Raw genomic sequence first — 17,154 nt, 5'->3', positions numbered from 1 at the left:
TATTGGAAAAATTAAGTTTAAGGCTTTTGATTTGGGAGGACATCAGATCGCTCGTAGAGTTTGGAAGGATTATTATGCCAAGGTAGATTTGATTTAGTATCTAGTTATGGTTTTCAATGTATTGTTGTGATACTTTTGTGTAACTTGAACATTGGTTTATGTTACAATTTCTTATCCTGTGGTGTGAGGAAGAGAACTGAGATTGGTTATGAATTTGATCGTTTTCTTGCACTTACACAACAATTGAACTAGTGTCTGATGATATCTGTTTTGAGTCATTTGCTGGCTGTTCTTTAGTCAAAAGGCTCTCGGACATGGCTGTTGGCATTTTTCACTTGAAAAGGCAAGCGAAGAAGCCTGATGTAGTATCATCTAGATGTCTTTTTTGGGTTCCAACTTCCAATCATGGGAAGGATTTGACTTGCTTGGTGGATGACCAGAACTCTTTCTAGATAAATAGAATCAATAAAAATGGTGGTTGACTTCTCTCAGGAGAGAATATGAAACAGTATATACATGTAATAAAGGTTCCATATATATGACTCTAGTTCTGGGTCAAGACAAGCTGGCCTTAAAACCAGCTTTTCTTCCTCTCTTGTGTGGTTTAAGTCACTTCTCTGATCCTGCCCATTCACATAATTGTTTGTCTAACATCATTATGATGCATGCACGAGACATCCACAATTGATTGAGAAAACTCTTCTTTTAGCATGGATATGTCCCTCATTCTAGGCTGTTCCCAAATATTTGAGCTAGTAAACTTATATTCATTTTAGTCTCTTTATGGAAATTACCACAATTCTCAAATCATAAGTGGCTCTATTTTCTTCAATGGAGTGACAATCTATGCTGCCTCACCAAGAGAGCAAATACTATTTTGTTGATACAAACATACATGTAAAAGTGGTCTGTGGGATGCGGCTAGGTATGGTACATTTGAGTGAATTGCCATTTTATCAGTTACAACTCTACCTCTTACATTTCTAGGAGTTTAAAGCATGTTTCCATTATTAAGTTTCTGTAATTGCTGATGCTACTGACGACTTGATTATATATACTGGTCATGTAACAGAACAGTTATCATCTCTGTATATTTCATTGATGGTTCGATTACACAGTTTTCTTTCAAGTTATTCCAATTTGTATATATAGACATCCCTACAAGTGCCTACAGATATGCATGGAGTACAATGTTAACAAACATTGAGTTTGCTGTATGGATTATTCGTCTAATCTTTTACTCATGAAATTTTCATGTGGGCCTTGCTGTTCTACAGGTTGACGCTGTTGTGTACCTGGTGGATGCATATGACAAGGAGCGTTTTGCAGAATCAAAAAAGGAATTAGATGCACTCCTTTCTGATGAGGCCCTTGCCAATGTCCCATTTCTCATTTTAGGAAACAAGATTGACATACCATATGCTGCCTCTGAAGATGAGTTGCGTTATCACCTTGGTCTGACTGGTGTAACCACAGGCAAAGGGAAAGTTAACCTTGCTGATTCTAATGTGCGCCCCCTTGAGGTATTTATGTGCAGCATTGTGCGTAAAATGGGCTATGGTGATGGCTTCAAATGGGTCTCTCAATATATAAAGTAGGGTTATTGTCAGCAAAATGTCTAATAGGTACCACATACCCTTTTGTCTGGATGAGGAGGGGAAGAAACAGCCCCTCCCGAAGAACAGAAGAAGATTGATTCGTTTCAGATTGATTCAGTTTGTTAGTTGTTAAAACTTGTATGACTTGTGCTTCGAGTTTGTAAGGTAAGTGGAACTTCATTGGTCGATGTAAAATTTTTATCTGAAATTTGGAGCTCTATGCAGGTATTATATCCTGAATTAAGTACTTAGAACTTTAGTAGAACTAGAACATTAGGTACTCTTTTTGCTGCAACTGTTTGCAGAAAATAATGTTTTCTTTCTTCTGAATTCTTTTTAAGTGCAGCATTTGTAAGCATACATGCGAACATCATTTCCTCACTTTATTCTTGTCCTGTTAAAAATAGTGCATTCTGTAGGTTCTGGGGATGGTTCCTCCTTTCTATTTTATTTCGTATCACGTCTTGGAAACTAAACACCAAAATTAGGAGTAAAAATACACCATAATTTAAAGTATTGAGTAGAGTTCGACCGATACAAGTGATGATGTTATGCTGAATTTAAATCTTTTTCTTGCAAAATATATTTCATCACTAAAATGAAGTTGAAATTAAAGCCGTAGGAGAACAAGAAAAATAGAATTAGTACTTTAAAAGGGTGTGGTTTCATGTAACTAAGGAATTGTCACATTCTGTAAAAAAGAACCACAAAAAGAAGGGATAACTACATCTAGGCTTTTTGATTTATGATTTATTCACACAATTATTTATGTATTTTGCATAATTACATAAATTATCATAACAATAAAAAAGTAGGAGTAGTTTGTATAATATTGTTGATAGTTTTAGAATGTATATATATTTTTAAAAAATATGAGTAATTTATATAAATAGATTCAAATTACACAAATAATTTATATAAATATGAATAATTTTTAATTATTCTAAAAGTAATTCAAATCCAAATGTGAAATACGTAATTACTTGCTCAATGAAAAATTCCGAGAAATTATCCAGTAAGCTAGTAAAAGGAATCACATAAAAAAAAATATCCAAATATGAAATTCGTAATTACTAATTTACTTACAAAACACTTGCACAAAATGCAACCCTGAAAAAAGAAAAAAAAGCACTTGATTGCCAATCATTTGAGCCCACTTTCCTAAGCAGAAACCCAAGGCAATGAGCGTATGGAATCCACTCTCACTCTCATTCTGCAGTCTGCACTCGCTTTTAGTTCAACATTCTTGTTGAGTCAACACTTCCCCCTTCCACTACTCTGGATTTCTCTTCCCTCTAATCAAGTCACTATAAAAGAAGATAGATACCATTCCGGATTCATTCATTCCAGATCGTAAAATCCTACTCAACCTGCCTACCTACACAAACCCATCAATTGTTGCTTACTGATCACGAAAATGGAAACATCAGCTCTTGTTTCTACGCACAATCCCACACCGCAAAGCTCATTGATCTTCAGCACAACTCCAAATTAATCGTCTGTTTAAGCCCATCAATCATGATTTATCAAAGTCCTTCATTTGCACAGTATTGCCCAATGAAAGAAATACGGATTGATCAAGCAAAACAGGTTAATCTTCTAGTTTTTCTTTGATTTTGCAAGAGAAAAGCTTCTACATATGCAAACCCCACAAACTGCATATTGAAATTTTCGGTTAATATATACATTATAACGTATACAAAAGCAATGTAATATATTTTGGTTTTAGAAAGATTTCATAAGTGCAGCGGGTAGACATTAAACAACGATGAAATAGAAAATTCAATTGAATAAAATTAGAATTTAGAGCTATTCTTTCTTTTGGTTAATTATTTATAGTTTTGCAAGGGAAACTGATAAACAGTGTGGAAGTTTGATTGATAGAATAGCAGTTGAAAGGGAATACCGTTGCCGTTGAACGGTTCCTCTTCCATTGACTAATAAGGTATGGTATTGGTAGGTACGACTAAGTACACACTACATAAAACTAACATATATCCACATGTTTGATGTAGGAATCAAGACAGGAAGCATAGAGAGAAGAGAAAGACATGATGATGACCTCATTAATCCACATTCTCATTACTAAGTCCACCATTACGTCTTAAAACACCAAGTTGGAGCGGTTTAACAAACACTACATCCCCTCTCTTAATATATTGCAACAAAACGTACGCTTTAATACTCATCCCTCTCTTACCTCATTAACCCCTCTACTTAATTTTCTTCCAATTATCCACTGCCGATCCATGGGTAACTCCGCCCCCCACCGCCTCTCCGACGTCCACGCCACCGGAAAGGTCATCTTGTCAGACGGTGCTGTTTTCACCTACGACAAGCCTCTGACTGTCGCTGAACTCATGCTGGAGTACCCACAACAAGTGGTGGTGGAATTTCAGCCTGTTGTGAATGGGAAGAAGCCAACTCCATTGCCCGCGGATCAGAAGCTGGACATGAAGAAGCTCTATCTCATGCTTCCGGTGAGGAAAGGCAAGCCAGCGGTATTACCTTCCGAGGAAGCTAAAAAGCTTCTGGCGAGAACAAATGCTATGTTGAAATCGAAAGCGCTGTTGTCTTACACAGGTTTTCTTCCTTTGTTCGTGAGGATGTGTCCCGCGGCAGGAGGGAAGCACGACGCCGTTTTCAAGGAAACCAGAAAGTCTTTGCGTAAGAGGAAAGAAGAGGAGGAGGAGGAAGGGAGGAAATCTGACTATTTTTGGGAAATATTGGAGGGAAGGCCGGAGTTTTTGAGCAGGCAGATATCAGGGAAAGGGTGGAAGCCTAGTTTGGATACCATCAGGGAAAAGGCTGTCAAGGCAAAAGTTAGGCATTGGATGTTTTAAAGCAAATCGTTCATAGGCTGCCCATCGTATCCCCACTAATGCACTAAATCCCATCAAAATTTCAAAGTTAAAAGTGTATTTGGGTAAGAATACTACTAGCATGGAGAATACTTTAAGAAGTTCTCCTGTTGCATCTTTTTTTAATAATTTTCAGACAAAAACAAATCAGTCCTACGTGTTAATATTGTAATGTGTCAATGTTATATGATTGAAGATTAGGAGTAAGGCATGTCGTTTTTTGTGCACAGCTCTTATTGTATGTTATGTACGTAGTTGAATTCATTAATATGGCCGTGCATGTGTTGAAGTTATTATGTCTGTAGTCGTTGTGCTTGCCAAAATCAAGTCAAATTAGAAAGAGAAGAGTGTTGAACCTTTTGAATCGGTAGTAATTCCATATGAAATTGTGCTAATATATATTGAGAAGAGAACCATGTCATAAAACAAAACTTCTCCTCTAAGTATTGCATTCCATTCCATTTTCTGTAATAAAATATGGTATAAAGTTTCATATTTTAATTCAAACCGGCTCGGACCAGGCCTCATCAATCGTGTGCAATGTGATCGCATTTCCATGGTATTGGAATTGGCAGTTTATGGACTGTGATCCGGATTTGTAAAAGTCGAAGGGCCATTTTTAACTTAGCCCAGATCTATTCACTTCCTATTGCATCATATGTTAGTAGACCTATTACCAATTCTTTGGGCTTTGAGAAGCCATGTCTATTCCCATCTATATGATATTATTTTTTGAACTTGAATTCAGGAACAATTATGTCGGACATCTTTTGAAATTTGATATAATTATATTTAAATTTTTTTAATTTAAAAAATTATGCTTAATATTTTTTATATTTGTTCTATTCAACAAATAAACTTATCTGTTAATAAAATTAACAAAATTTGCTAATATTAATTAAAAAGTTGAATGAGATTTATTGTAAGTCAAATAAATTTTTTATGTCCAAACCACTTACCTACACACATTAGAGTGTGTGAAGATGTATAAAAATATTTTGATTATAAAAAATTTATTTGATCTGCAATAATTAGTAATTAGTCAATACGGAATACATATAGATTCTAATTCAATCTTTTTGTTAATATTAGCAAACTACATGAGTTTGATTAACAAATGAATCTATTTGATGGACGAAAACATTGACGGGGCTAGATATCATTTTTCACTTGACAGAAAATACACGTGTACTTATACCAAACATGAGGAAGGATAAAATTATCCCTTGATTTTATTTAGAGCGAACTATTAATTTCTGCAATTATTAATAACCAAAGCTGCTTTTTGGATTCCGTTGTAGAATCGGAGTTTCAAGAGCTTAATATTCAAATTGAAGTTGGAATGTTTGAATTTCATCAGATTCCAGAAGCAATGGGATTTAAATCCCAAATCCAGTACAAGTATTGAGGCGTAAGTACAACTACTGACATAGCCGCCAAAAGGTCATTGTCTGGATTGCCTTTTGGTTTTCCATTCTCGCTCACTTGATACTGCTTTTTTTCTTCTTTTTTCCTTTTCTTCAACTAATTTGTCTTCATTACTCCGCAATTATTTTTGTGCATCTTTTTTCTTGAAATGGGAAAATGAACTCCCACTTGTATGCAAAGAATTGAGGAGGAAGAAGATAAATCACGACAACAAAATTGATCATTCCAACACCTTCATTACTCAACTACGCCTTTTCCAGGCTTAATAAAAAACTACAGACTTCTTACTACACAAACGCACACCTTTTCTCATAACACAGTATGTATACAAACGACCTCAACCTCAACAGGGAGAAGATTATCATATTATTAGTGCTCATCAATTCATCTTAGGCTGTCTTGGGACGCTTTACGACCACCAACGGGCACTTCACATGCTTAGCACAGTAATCACTCACACTTCCCAGAAAAGCCCTGTAAGCAGCAACCATAACAAACACACACACAAAATAGTCACCTTCTCTGCTTCATTTTTAAGCATTAATGATGGGGGAAGTTGAAGAAGAGTTTATTACCTCTTGAAGAAACCATAATCATGGCTTCCCATCACCAAAATGTCTGCTTCAAGCTTATCCACTGCTGCACAGATTACATCCTTAGCATCTCCACTCCCCACTTTCTTCTCCACTTTGACCTGTCCCCCAAATTCCAACAATCACTCACATCACATGTTCCAAAAACCAATTTCTAACAAAAACACACGCACTTACTGCACTATTGAAGTTTCTACAAACTGCGTCTGCTCTTCTCATCACTGAATTAGCCAAATCTCGGCTGTATTTCTCAATTGTTTGAATCACATCTCCAGCAAACAAATAACCTGAAAGCGTGTATTCATTCAAACACAAATGATAGAGACGGATGCGATGGAGCAGAGCAGAAGAATAACCTGTGACATCGAGAGAGGAGTAAACAGGAACCGGGGGTTTGATGTAGAGGAGAATTAAGGTACTGTTTGGATTAGAGTTTTGTGCAAAGAGATCGCTGAGGCACCACGACAAGGCGTACATGCTTTCCTCGCTTTCATCCACCGCCACCACTACTTTCTTCTCCTTCATCTTGATGTTTTCTTCCATGATGGAAATTTCTTTATTGCAGAGGGCGAAGAAGAAAGGGAGTTGCTTTTATAGTGAGTGTGAAGAAATGCAAGTGAAGTATTCTGTGAGCGGTGTGTTGTTTTCAAGTTTGCCACTTGTTTGAAGCGTATTAGTCGTGTTTTTGACTTGCTGAGCTGTAGGCTGTAGCTTGATATTTCCAGCACTTTTTGCTGGTTTACAAATGAAATATCTCCAAGGTTTCATCATAATAAAAGCGTGTTGAGGTCCGTATCAATCAATCGCAAGCAACTTGCGACCCATTATTATCTGACGTTTTATGAAAGATTGGAAAAATCGTGAAAACCTTATCCAGAATGAAGGGTTTTAGTAGCTTATGTTATGGGGCAAACCTACCCTCCTCCCCAACCCCTTTTTGTTAAAAAACGCAATAAAGATGCTTAGTATCAGTTTTAGCTTATGCTGAATATTGGGCTGGGCCCAATTTTAACTTCATTTCCAGCCCATTCTTCTCCCCTTCCCAACACCATCTGATTTTAAAACGACGTAACATTAATGTATTTGTTACCTATTTTCCGTAATTTCATATTCACACCATCATTTATCCTAAATTTCAATTCATTATGTGTACATCTTCCTGGAAGGTAATTTAGCTTACGGATTTACATAATTCTGATATGTAAAAAATAAGTCCCGAATTTAAAAAGAAAAAATGGCAAGTAGTTTTGATCATTTTAAAAAATAAAAAACCCAAGTAAGATCATCAAAAGTCTATTTTTATTTGGTTTCGAATTTCTCATATAAATGAAAATAAGTAATGATTATTATTAGTATTAAAATATAAAATAGAAAAAAGGGGAAAAAGGAGATGAGATAAGTATCCATATTATGGTAAGTGTCACCTCGTGGACCTCTAGTTTTAGGTAATGGGTACTTGTGAATTAGAAGAGAGCAATCCCAATTTTCCAAATGATTGTAGAGAGAGAAAGGAATGGATCAAAGGATAAGAAAGAAGGAGATGAGGATAAGCACATACGTCACCTCCAAGATCCATTATTACCAAAACACGTGCCTCCCTATTAACACTATATATTCATTTTCTAATGTTTATTATTTCCTGATATCAAAACTATTAAGAGTTTTAATTAATTATATTATATTATATAAAAACAAGGTCCCAATGTTAGGAATTTCTCAAAATAAAATGCTAAATAATTTCATTTTTATATTTCAAGAAAAAGAACAATAAATGCCATATTCTCCAAATGGAGACAAGACATAAAATTAATACGAGGAAACAAAACTATGTCTTCTTGTCACGTTGCAAGAGGAGAAGCAGTGCGGTGCACCAACAAATTTTAATTTTATTTATTAGTTATTTTCTTTTAATCACAAAACATATATTAAAAAAATATTATTTTTTGTCTTATGGTCTCTTCACTTTTAATTTTATTAATTATATAATTTTTATTTTTTGTTTTTTAATTTTTAAAAACTAGTATGCGTTGGATATTTTAACGAAAAATATTTATTGCTTAGCCCAAAACTATCAATTTTTATCATATTGATTTTAAAATTCTCACATTTTATTCTATGACTTTAAAAGAAAAAAAAAAAAGTAGAAGTAGTTTTTTTAATTTTATATACTTAGCGATCATATGGTATTTTTCATAGTATTTGATGTAATCAAAAGTAAGGTTGTGGTAATAAATAAGCTGAAAAGTAAAATCTGTTTCCCCCCTCCGTATTTATTGTATTACCTAAAAGAAAAGAAGAGATGTTGTTGAGTTGAGGGCTGAAAGCGGGCCCACAGAATCTACGTTTGGGGCGCGGGGCGGTGAAAGCGCGTTTTCCCCATAAGAAGGGCCCACTATTTAAATTTCTGGTATTCTGCTGGGAGCCGTTAATTACCAATCATACACCTCACATTCAAACCACAACTCAAAATTCCTACACCTACACCACGCCAGAGAAGAAAAGAAGCATCCATTCCATCTTCATCAATTATTCCTTTATTTTGTTCAACTAAACTAAACCTATGTATTATTCTTGGCTCATCATTGCATTTAATGTGTTTCTTCTAACCATTATTCTTTTTATTGCAAAACTGCATCCTTTTTCTTAATTGTTATGTCTTATTGTAAGAACATTAACATGTGATTGAAACGGTTACAAAGCTTTTGTAATAAAACAATAAAAGAAGATATTTTTGAGTCAAATTTACACCGTCCATAGGCTCAAGGGTGCCCATGCCCTAATTGTTATTTCTTTTAATGCCCAACAACTCATATCTCACATACATTTAACTTTATCAAAGGGATTATCTTTATTTTTATTTTCTTTAATATATACACCGACTTATTAATATCTTATATTAATCAAACTAAAAATAGATAATAAAAGATGTAAATTTGAGGCAGAGAAAGAAAGGTGAATGGGAATGTGTTATGATTTGGTGTTGACAAAAAATGAAGTAATTAGTATGGAGATGAAAAGGGTGGGTGTTGCTTTGCTTCATCCATAAACTCTTCATTTATTCCACAAAATATCAGAGAGTAAGGGTAGTCTTGGAATTTCCGCCCCATAAAAATATATAAGTGGGAAGACTGCACAGACCCAGTCCCACGCAAAACAGAACCCAAACAAAGGAAACAGAGCTAGAGAGAGAAACGCTGTAAACCTCCTCCACAGTAACAGAAAAAACAGTCGAGAAAATTAGGATGAGCCAGATTGTATTGTTCGTCGACGATTTCAGGTCATCCGTATGCAGGATATGCCATGAAGAAGAGTTCGAAAGCAGTAAGAGCTTGGAGGCACCTTGCGCTTGTTCTGGAACTGTAAAGGTAATGTTTTTTCAACAGATTTTTTTCACTTTATTGATTATATTATCACTCAACCTATCATGTCGTTTTTCGCCCTAATTTATTATTCCATCATTGATTTTCTGATTTTCTTCGCTTCTTCTGGCTTTCAGTTTGCGCACAGAGATTGCGTACAGAGATGGTGCAACGAGAAGGGGAACACGACTTGTGAAATTTGCTTACAGGTGCGTGTTGCTTGATGCTTATCGTCATCACCATCAATATCAGACTATGATCATTTTTATTTTTATTTTTTTGACCATCTGATTCTTCTTGTTTGGGAAACTTTGGGATTTTTTTTCTTCGGTTGCATGCTGTATGAGTTGTTTCCCGATTCGAGAAGGGTCTTATATTCTGGTCTCAGGCTTAAGACTGGTTTCGCCTTCAAGTTTTGGATTGTGGAGGTTGTTCTTGGTTTCCCCAGTTTCAAAAGAATTTTCTCTTCCCTTTGTTTTTCCTGTTCAATATTTCTAGATAGAAAAGGAATTGGTCAGAGTTTCTTCAGAAGTTCATTATTATGTTTTAGTCTCCCTCATATGAAATAATTTTGTCATAATATATTATTTATATTTGTATCTATTATTGTTCCATTATAAATATATTTTATATATCTAGAAAAAAATGCAAGCAACCCATTGTGATATATTTTTTAAATAGCGATTGACCTCCTTATATTTTTTAAAATACAAAAATATATCCCCTATGATTTTTAAAATGAATCAATTTACCTCCCTATATAAGAAGATAAATTGCTATATATTTTTTTTCCATATAGAATAATGTGCTCATTTATAATGTCAAATAATGTAAATTGCTATTCACCTTTTGTATATATATATATACATGTATGTGCGCGTTCAATATTTTAATTTCGGAAGGCAAATATTAGAACTTGTTTGCGTCTCCATCTCAACCGTCTTTCTTGGAGTATAAAACTAGTCCAAATAGGGGTGCTTTCTTTTTCTATCGCAAGAGTGGGACATATTACAATATATGTTCTTATCCACATGCCTATGGGTGGCTTGACTACAATTTTAAGCTACGCAGTTTCTGTAATTTTCTACTTTTTTCTATTTTTCTTTCTCGTTCACTGACGTCTTTTCAAAGATGGGATATTTTAGAATTTCTTAACAAAAAGTTATTGTTTATTGCTACTCCTATAATTGTAATTCAAAAGCACCTTTCTCTTTGACCTTTTTAATTATTTAGAAAAAATTATACTGCAGAAATTTGAACCTGGGTACACATCTCCACCTAAGAAGACACAACTAATTGATACAACAGTAACCATAAGGTATTCATTTTTATCTTTCGCCTCTCCTGACATTCTTGATTCTCCTTTTCATTTAAAATATAAGCAGTCTTTAGGCTCAACTTTTTGCTTCTTTTTTAATATGCACCGGCAACTGGCATTTTTCACGGATGGTTCATCCAAGCATTTCTCTAGACATTCCTCTTAAGTAGCAGCATTATTTTATTTCTTTCCTGCATTTCCGGCTAATAATGCCAGTTTTGTTGTTTATGATATACTTTAATTTGTTGCGGGCCTTCAAATAGTAATTTATTAGAAAAAGAAGATCAATAATGCGAGATTCTATATTTTGTGGGATTTTTTAACAGGGGAAGTCTGGAAGTGCCACGAGATGAGCAAGAACAGGAAAATCGAGGAGAAATTGTTGACACAGAGTATTCTGAGTGTGCGTCAACGGCCGAAAGAAGTGCTTATTGCTGCAGATCAGTGGCTCTCATCGTAAGTCTTTCTCAAATTGTCTTTTCTCAATTACTATCATGGAGTTACAAGTTTGACGTCTTGAGAATTATATGCATGGACAGTTGGGAGTTGCATTATTAACTCATGAATTTGTGGAAATTTCCTGCCAATAAAAATTGAACGCGCTGAGTCCAACATGTGTGCCAATTTTCTGCTTTCCCATGATTGTTTCGGAGCAAGTTCTTTAGTTTGTGACAGTCTGTAGCTAATAAAATTCACACTGCCCTGGAAATTGACTTTGATCTCAACTCTCTCTGACTAAATCATGCGAGATAATAACTGAGTTCTCTGATAGACAAGGGCATAAGTTAAGAGTGGTAGAAATAAACATTAAGATTAAATCTATGTGTATAGAGCATCAAAATAAAACAATATTCAACCCAAAAGGAAAAGAAAAAAACAATCTTATATGAACCTCCACTTACAAGGATTTACGTGACATGAGTGTGCGAAACCAGCACCTTGAGTGTTTTCCAACGTAGGAAGATTACAAAACATAGGGCCAAAACCCCCAAAATTAAAAAATTAGTCATTATTAGTAATTAAGATTAACAGCAGTTAATTTTTCAAATCTCTCGGAATTACAAACTTTTTAATTTCCGGACACTGTATCGTTTATTTGAAACTCATTTATAGCTACTACTCCAAAATTTGCAGTTCACTGCTCTGCTCCTGATCAGACATTTGTTTGCTGTTCTTACTGGAGGAGCAGGGGGGTATCCTTTTTCACTCCTGACTGTAAGTTGCCCATCTTTTACTTGCAACTAATGAAGGCCGCAACCACCATGCCACCAGCCAACTTGAAACTAAGAGAACTTTCTGTCTTGCAGGTGCTTATAGTTAAGGCTAGTGGAATACTCCTTCCAATGTACGTCTTGATTCGGATTATAGCAGCACTACACAACAGTTTTACATATAACTATCAGGTAATTTTGCCACATTATCTTCCCACCTAACTTTGAAGCGCATGTGACGAATTTAACGGGCAAAGGCAAACAACATTTGTTTTCTAGTACAACAGAGGATTTTACTTGTAACAAAAAGGTCATTCAATTTTCTCCGTGTTGCAGAATTCTTACAGCACCACAAGCTCCGATGATGAAGCCAATGATGACGAAGAGCTGAATGTTTAACATTTAATCAAGTCATATATACATTTGTTTGTTTTATTCTTTTGTGTATATTTTTCTTCCTCTCCCAAACCAGATCAGATGAAAATATAGAAAATTACAGATACAAAGAAAGTGTTGTATATGCAATCGCTAAAGAAAATGAAAGACAACCAAAAATGCTACGCAAAGCTAATTTGTTCTCTTGTATGAAGGTCGCATGCAACAGAATCTTGCAATGCAAGTCTATTAGATGCATGGAAAACATTAAAAGCGACCTGCACAGCGCACAATACATTCAGTTGAGATTTCAATGGTAGAACTTTACAAAATGTACATTGCCTGTGACCGATATTTTGCTCATATACCCCATCAATAAATATATTGGTTCGGCTAGCATATTAAATTGGAAAATTGTACTGTGCATGCACCCAGGCGCTGGAAAAATATTTTCTCCAATACAGAAGGGGAGTGCAATCACAGTAGGAGGCCAAACTCTACCATATATGGATCCTAATGTCGTTGTAGAAGTGACCTAGATCTATATTGCAGGTTGGCCAAGGAGCCAACAACCATGCTATCGGTGGGAGTGTGGCAATTGTTAGAAGCTGCAATCTCCATCAAGTTCTTGATGACCAGAGATGCCGTGTCTTCCCACCTTTGACTGGATAAGTTGACTCCTACCCTCTTGCCATAACTTCCTTCAAACTCCTGAGACTTAGCTGTAGCCCTTTGTAGTACTGAATCAGGAAGTCCTGGAAATAATACCAACATCAGATCAACCACTTTGTTTTTCTTCTTCCTCTTCTTTCCTTTTCTTTTCTAATAATCTTAAATTGTGCGTCTTGGACAAAATGAGAAAGCAAAATTGATGAATTGTCTTCACGTTAATGGAGAGAGAGAGAGAGAGAAAGGAACTTCACATCCTTGAGGAAAGTTGACTTACCAGCCAATCGAGCAACATTTACACCATAACTTTTAGGGCATGCACCAGGTGTCAATTTGTAAAGGAATGTTACTTCCTCCAGGCCCGCAACTCCTGTTCCAACTCGGCACGCCATATGACAAAGGGCAACCTGAACAATGTAGAATCTGGACAACATAAGTTCCACTCCCAAGTGACAGATACATAGGTTTGGTACATAAATTCTCAGTGAATTAATAAAATCAAGATAGTTACTATTGTAAACCATAGAATTCAACAAATTGAAGATTACTAGAATTATATAGATACTTGAATGACTTCTGTGACATGAATCTTGATACAGAAAACATACAATATACTCTCTTATTCATGCAAGCTTATAACAATTTCTCCTCGTAATGGAAGAGGAATGATAAGAGTCTATGTCCAAGAATGCATCACCCTTTTACATGGTAGGGTAATACCGAATCAAGAACTTAAACAACACATTATAATATCATGTTACAGAATCAAATGTAAATATAGTTAAAGAGCCAGGAAGACAGAAAAGAGCCTACAAATCTCTCCTACGCAAAATAAAACCATGATTCGTCTGTTTCCATTTGACAAGAAAAAATGACATACCTTGGGATCCTTTTGGTAGTCAATAGCTAATCTATGATAATGTGTAGAAAACATTCCCCGACACTTTACTGTGTGAACAAAATGTTCAAGAACCGATGCCCTAACAAAAGAAATCAGGAAAAGGGAAGTCAATAAAATAATTAATGATAATGTCGAGTGAATAAAGCTGACACAAACACACAATGCACTATCTTGGTCCTCTCAACATTACTAATATGCCTGCAGGTGCCGGTTTCTTTCATCTGACTCGTATAATGCTTTGCATCCAGGTTTATAACAGAATACAAGGGGAGAAAGAAAAACCATAATCTGAATTCTCTTTAAGTTGGACATACGCAATAGCTTGCCCATCTGATGTTGATGTCCCTCGCCCCAGCTCATCCAATGCCACAAGTGAATTGCGGGTTGCTGAACTCTGCATCACCCATTGGCAATAGGTTAGAACATGATAAAGCATTCACATTGGTGCAAAAGGAAAGCCTTAAAAGATAGATGCTATAGCAAAAGAACAGAACTTTAAAGAATAACTAAAGTCTAAGAAATCAGATATCAAATGCATGTTTGAATCTGTCTTCGTCTTTAGCTTGAGATTTTTAGATCATTTACTAGAGAAGCTACATATGTACGCTTGATCAGAAATTATAAGTATCCATTTACCACAGTCATCTTACCAGCATAGAGGCAGTTTCCAAAAGCTCTGTCAGGAATGTGCTATGGCCAGCCATAATGTGATCTTTAGCACCCATTCGAACAAATATTCGGTCGATAGGAGACAATGCAAAACTTTCTGCTGGCACATCTGCTCCTATCTGTGAAGAATCAAAGTAATGCCATTGATAAAGCATAAAACTCCTTTTTAGTGCTACTTGAGATAAGAGTTCCAAAATCCAACCTGGGCCAAAATCACAGCCAGGCAAACTTGACGTAGAAGAGTAGACTTTCCTCCCATGTTTGGACCAGTAAGGACTATAACGCTCGCGTTACCAGAACCACCCAGTTTGAAATCATTGGTGACAAAGGTACCCTCGGCCAGTGTATCACTCCTTAGAACAGGATGACCTAGACTCTTAGCACTGAGGAATGGCACTTCATCAGAATGTGATGCAGATAGAACTGGACGACATGTTTTTCCTTCATAATATTCACTTGCAATTGATAAGCTGATTAAAACATCCAGTTCTGCGAAATAGCAGAGTCCCCACATGAGATATTCATCAATACTCATTCACCGGGTTAGAGAAATTACTGCAGTTTTGGATAAAGCAACATGACATCAGCCATAATTTTGAGCAAGGACTTTCAGTGGCAAATTCTGTGGGCAAAGCCAGACATGAAACGCAACTACTACCAAGTGACAGTTTCTCCTCAAGCACTATCCACAACCAAAGCTACTATGTAACATACATTTGCATGCAAATATTTACACAACTTTTTGTTATTGAATTCAGGTTGAATCAATTCATTTTTGCCCCTAGGAGAAGACATGAAAACAACAGTGGAAAACCAAACCATACAAGGTCATGAAACAAATATATTTCTTGTCTTTCACATAAGGGATGAGATATCCTCATAAGAACTAAAGATTTAGATAACAGATTAGTAAAAATGAGAACACAACCTCCACTCTACATTCAGAAGGGCATTAATACCTGCAACAGCAGAGACCAGTTGTCTCCATTTATTGTGGTTCTCGCAAAATCGTCCAATTAACCTCTGAAGAATGCTCTTCAATTTTGATTCCTTCTCAGATTCAGCTTGAGAAAGCTCCCCGATTAATTTTTTAATCACAGGAGTCCAGTACCTGTAGAAACCCTGCAATCAATGAATCCAAAGGAAAAGGAAGAAAAGGTTGAGATCCACAAAAGCAAGAAAACAATAAATTATATCTTAACGAGAATATGCTCAAAGATCTATAGATAAATATATGACCTGATTTCCATCAATCACAAAATAACATAACTATCTTTGTTTTGCAGGGTACTTGGTCACATATTTTGTTTATAACCTACAAATTTTCTACATGCCACCTGCACAAGCAGGCTAATTTACAATTTGAGATAACTTTCAACCATACAAAAGAAGAAGAAACAATATGGATGATAATTAAAGTCAAACCCAATAGGCAGTAGGATAATTTGTCCAAAATGCCATTGCAGTGTAATCAGACCTCTATCTGGAACAAGGAAGAATAGCTATAAACAACAAAACCTACTTCAGGAATAGCCACTGGTCTTACCTTCTTGGATGACCTCAACTCGTATTCCTTCGGAATACTTGGTGACAAACTCTCAGGCACTTCCAAAAGGTACGCATCCTTTCCAATCGTCACGTAACAAATCTACAAAATATTCAAAAGAAATAAAATCATGCAAGATGCTCACGAATTAAGATGACAAACTAGGCTACTTTGGAGATACTTACAGATGCATCTCCAAGTAATTTGCGTTGTTCCTTTAAATGCTTTCTGAGATTGGATTCAATGTCTTTAACTACTTGGCATGCAGCATCATACTCTAGATCTGCCCCCTCTCTAGGTATTACACGTCCCGAATGATTTGCTTCCTCCCAGTCAAAGGCCTCCTTGAAATGCCTCAAAATTGATTGAACATCAGGAACCCCTGCACCTGCAAACAAACTTGAAATATAAGATGCTAATCACCACGGCGAATAATGCAGGAGATATTTTTTCAGTTTATACCAGGCAATAATAGGTGATGCAACAGTCTAGACTCCACATTCTCTAAAATGGCACCAAAAGAAGAGCATGCATGGATCATTATTTCACACCCACGTAGAGCTGAAATGAACTCTTGCAGCTTCTTCTTTGCTGCATCCTCATACAGAACAACTTTATTTGCATTC

At 35.7% G+C, this 17,154-nt stretch overlaps 5 protein-coding genes across 7 annotated transcripts in view; 3 read left to right on the top strand and 2 right to left on the bottom strand.

Annotated features, from left to right (window-relative positions):
- The window catches only part of LOC105163056 (GTP-binding protein SAR1A-like), a gene marked incomplete in the record, with an annotated part of 2,439 nt that extends 460 nt beyond the window's left edge, over nt 1-1,979 (top strand). The window contains 2 exon segments of the mRNA XM_011081265.2: nt 1-82; nt 1,278-1,979. Coding sequence (XP_011079567.1) covers nt 1-82; nt 1,278-1,598 — 403 coding nt within the window.
- LOC105163055 lies at nt 2,653-4,763 on the top strand. Its single transcript, XM_011081264.2, has 2 exons — nt 2,653-3,188; nt 3,614-4,763. The coding sequence occupies exon 2, from the start codon at nt 3,848-3,850 to the stop codon at nt 4,439-4,441; it is 594 nt and encodes a 197-aa protein (XP_011079566.1). The 5' UTR covers nt 2,653-3,188; nt 3,614-3,847; the 3' UTR covers nt 4,442-4,763.
- Nucleotides 6,086-7,101, bottom strand: LOC105163054 (universal stress protein A-like protein). Its single transcript, XM_011081263.2, has 4 exons — nt 6,837-7,101; nt 6,658-6,767; nt 6,463-6,581; nt 6,086-6,361 (listed from the first exon to the last, which is right to left on the bottom strand). Exons 1-4 carry the CDS (start codon nt 7,021-7,023, stop codon nt 6,277-6,279), a joined length of 501 nt encoding a protein of 166 aa, XP_011079565.1. The 5' UTR covers nt 7,024-7,101; the 3' UTR covers nt 6,086-6,276.
- Nucleotides 9,532-13,057, top strand: LOC105163052. 3 transcript variants are annotated; one of them, XM_011081260.2, is made up of 7 exons: nt 9,615-9,845; nt 9,977-10,048; nt 11,090-11,157; nt 11,484-11,613; nt 12,292-12,372; nt 12,465-12,560; nt 12,705-13,057. In XM_011081260.2, exons 1-7 carry the CDS (start codon nt 9,723-9,725, stop codon nt 12,765-12,767), a joined length of 633 nt encoding a protein of 210 aa, XP_011079562.1. In that variant the 5' UTR covers nt 9,615-9,722; the 3' UTR covers nt 12,768-13,057. The 3 variants fall into 3 exon arrangements, with proteins under 3 accessions (XP_011079563.1, XP_011079562.1, XP_020550826.1); XM_011081261.2 differs by lacking the exon at nt 12,292-12,372 and having other exon boundaries at nt 9,532-9,845; XM_020695167.1 differs by lacking the exons at nt 9,615-9,845; nt 9,977-10,048 and adding an exon at nt 10,067-10,267.
- Nucleotides 13,118-17,154, bottom strand: part of LOC105163053 (DNA mismatch repair protein MSH6) — a 9,132-nt gene continuing 5,095 nt past the window's right edge. Inside the window, exons 13-22 of the mRNA XM_011081262.2 lie at nt 16,991-17,140; nt 16,714-16,916; nt 16,529-16,630; nt 15,942-16,104; nt 15,185-15,471; nt 14,964-15,101; nt 14,628-14,707; nt 14,293-14,392; nt 13,690-13,819; nt 13,118-13,498 (exon numbers count right to left, since the gene is read on the bottom strand). Of these exons, the coding sequence (XP_011079564.1) occupies nt 13,257-13,498; nt 13,690-13,819; nt 14,293-14,392; nt 14,628-14,707; nt 14,964-15,101; nt 15,185-15,471; nt 15,942-16,104; nt 16,529-16,630; nt 16,714-16,916; nt 16,991-17,140 (1,595 nt within the window). The 3' untranslated portion in view covers nt 13,118-13,256. The remainder of the gene's footprint in view (nt 13,499-13,689; nt 13,820-14,292; nt 14,393-14,627; nt 14,708-14,963; nt 15,102-15,184; nt 15,472-15,941; nt 16,105-16,528; nt 16,631-16,713; nt 16,917-16,990; nt 17,141-17,154) is intronic.

This window comes from Sesamum indicum, linkage group LG6 (genome assembly GCF_000512975.1).
Source record: "Sesamum indicum cultivar Zhongzhi No. 13 linkage group LG6, S_indicum_v1.0, whole genome shotgun sequence".
NCBI classification, from domain to species: Eukaryota; Viridiplantae; Streptophyta; class Magnoliopsida; order Lamiales; family Pedaliaceae; genus Sesamum; species Sesamum indicum.
The sequence above is the reverse complement of the archived record's forward strand: the minus strand, read 5'-3'. Positions and strand labels throughout refer to the sequence as shown.